General features: G+C 19.7%; 1 protein-coding gene across 1 annotated transcript, besides 7 other annotated features; it reads left to right on the top strand. All coding sequences in view use genetic code 6, as the record gives it.

The window, feature by feature from the left end:
- Positions 1–31: part of a microsatellite that runs on past the window's edge.
- Positions 1–72: part of a microsatellite that runs on past the window's edge.
- A 27-nt stretch (positions 73–99) lies between these two features.
- Positions 100–144: a microsatellite.
- Positions 105–133: a microsatellite.
- A 55-nt stretch (positions 145–199) lies between the features above and the next one.
- Positions 200–257: a microsatellite.
- Positions 258–832: 575 nt separating this feature from the next.
- On the top strand, positions 833–1,448 carry IMG5_037030 (leishmanolysin family protein, putative; the record flags this gene model as incomplete). Its single annotated transcript, XM_004038981.1, has 2 exons — positions 833–1,264; positions 1,396–1,448. Coding segments are annotated over 2 exons (485 nt in total), but the record flags the coding sequence as incomplete, so codon positions are not given.
- Positions 1,280–1,368: a microsatellite.
- Positions 1,362–1,393: a microsatellite.
- Positions 1,449–1,780: the final 332 nt, after the last annotated feature.

Raw genomic sequence — 1,780 nt, 5'->3', positions numbered from 1 at the left:
AATATATATTTATATAATAATTAATTTTTTTTTACAAATATATGCTTATCTTAATAATTCATTTTTATTTTATATTATAATATTTGCTAAAAAAAAAAAAAATTAAATTTTTAAATTAAAAATTTTTAAATTATATTTTAAATTTTTATACTATCATTATTTTTTGATAAATTTAATAATATATTAAAATAAAATTTTAATAATTTATATTTATTTTTAATTAATTATTTTATATTATTACTATAATTTTTTTATTAATTTACTTTTTTTTAAAATAATTATATAAATAAAATTCAATAAAATTTAATAAAAACAAATATTTTATTTTTCTTTATCTTTAAATCTAAAAAGCAAATAAAATATATATTATAATATTTTTACTTAATAATTTATATAATTATATAAATAATATTAAATTAATAAATTAACAATTAAAAATTTTATGATTAAAATATATCTTTTAATTGCGATATTAATTATAGGTGCATTAACCCGTTCTCACCATATTTGCAGTCATGAAACTAAAAAAATACAAGATCACTACTAGAAATTGCAGGAAAATTACGAAAAAATGATCGAATTTAACCCTAACTAACGTATACTTTAAACAGGTAGCAAGGCAAAGCCTATAAGAATAACTGTAGATTATTCAATGATAGATCAAATAAATTTAGGAATAAACCAAAAAATAAAAAATTACTTAATAAGGATTATAGAAACAGCCAAAATTTTTTTCTAAAATCTTTTAAAAGTATACTAAATAAAAGGAAATAACATTTATCCTTCAGGCTGGCCAAAAGACTGTTTAGGAACTAAAATTCCTGAAAAATATATGACAGAAGGAATTCCTAATTCAGATTTACACTTACACATTATATATGAAAATTAAAAAAAAGGATTTAAGGCTGATGCCGTTTATTGTGCTTTAGCAGTAAATGATATAGCAAGACCGATTTTTGGTTAAGTTAGTTTTAACATATATAATATGTTTGAATAAGATGATAATCCAGTAGTTTTTAATAATGATTTAGAAATAACTATTCATGAAATAATACATATAGTAGGGTTTTCGGCAAACGCAATGTATTATTGGATGAATCCAAAAACTAATAAAAGGTATGGAAAAGAATATAAGAAAGATTTATAAATAGAAAAAACAATAAGAAAAATAAAAACAGTTTTTTTAACTTCTAAAAATGTTGTCGAAGTTACTAGAAAATATTATAATTGTCCAACAGCAGAAGGTATGCAAATAGAAAATTAAGTATAAAAAAACTAAATATATATATAATATATATATATATATATATATATATATATATATATATATATATATATATTTATATAAATTTATATATACATATATATTTTATAATTTATATTATTTTATAATAGGGTGGTTAAGGCACATAAGGTGCTCATTGGGAAAAAACTATAATTTTTAATGAATTAATGAACGGATCTCCAGCAACTGTTAATAGAGTTATTTCTGTATTTACAATTGCTGTTTTGAAAGACACAGGCTTTTATCCTGAAGTAAATGATAATATGTCTGAATAAATTTTATGGGGAAAAGATAAAGGTTGTGATTTTTTTGAAAATGCTTGCTATAGTAAAATTCAATATCCTGAATTTTGTTATGATTCTGAATCTTTATCATGCTCATTTGAAAATGAAGGAATAGCTTTCCCTGAATTTGACGATCTTGCTGACGGATGTTGCATAGGAATCCCTTTATAATATGAACTATGTACAAATCCTTATATTTAAATGATGATGA

Source organism: Ichthyophthirius multifiliis (genome assembly GCF_000220395.1).
Source record: "Ichthyophthirius multifiliis unplaced genomic scaffold scaff_1120509249844, whole genome shotgun sequence".
Lineage (NCBI taxonomy): Eukaryota > Ciliophora > Oligohymenophorea > Hymenostomatida > Ichthyophthirius > Ichthyophthirius multifiliis.
Note: the sequence above shows the minus strand (reverse complement) of the source record. Positions and strands in the feature narration are given on the sequence as shown.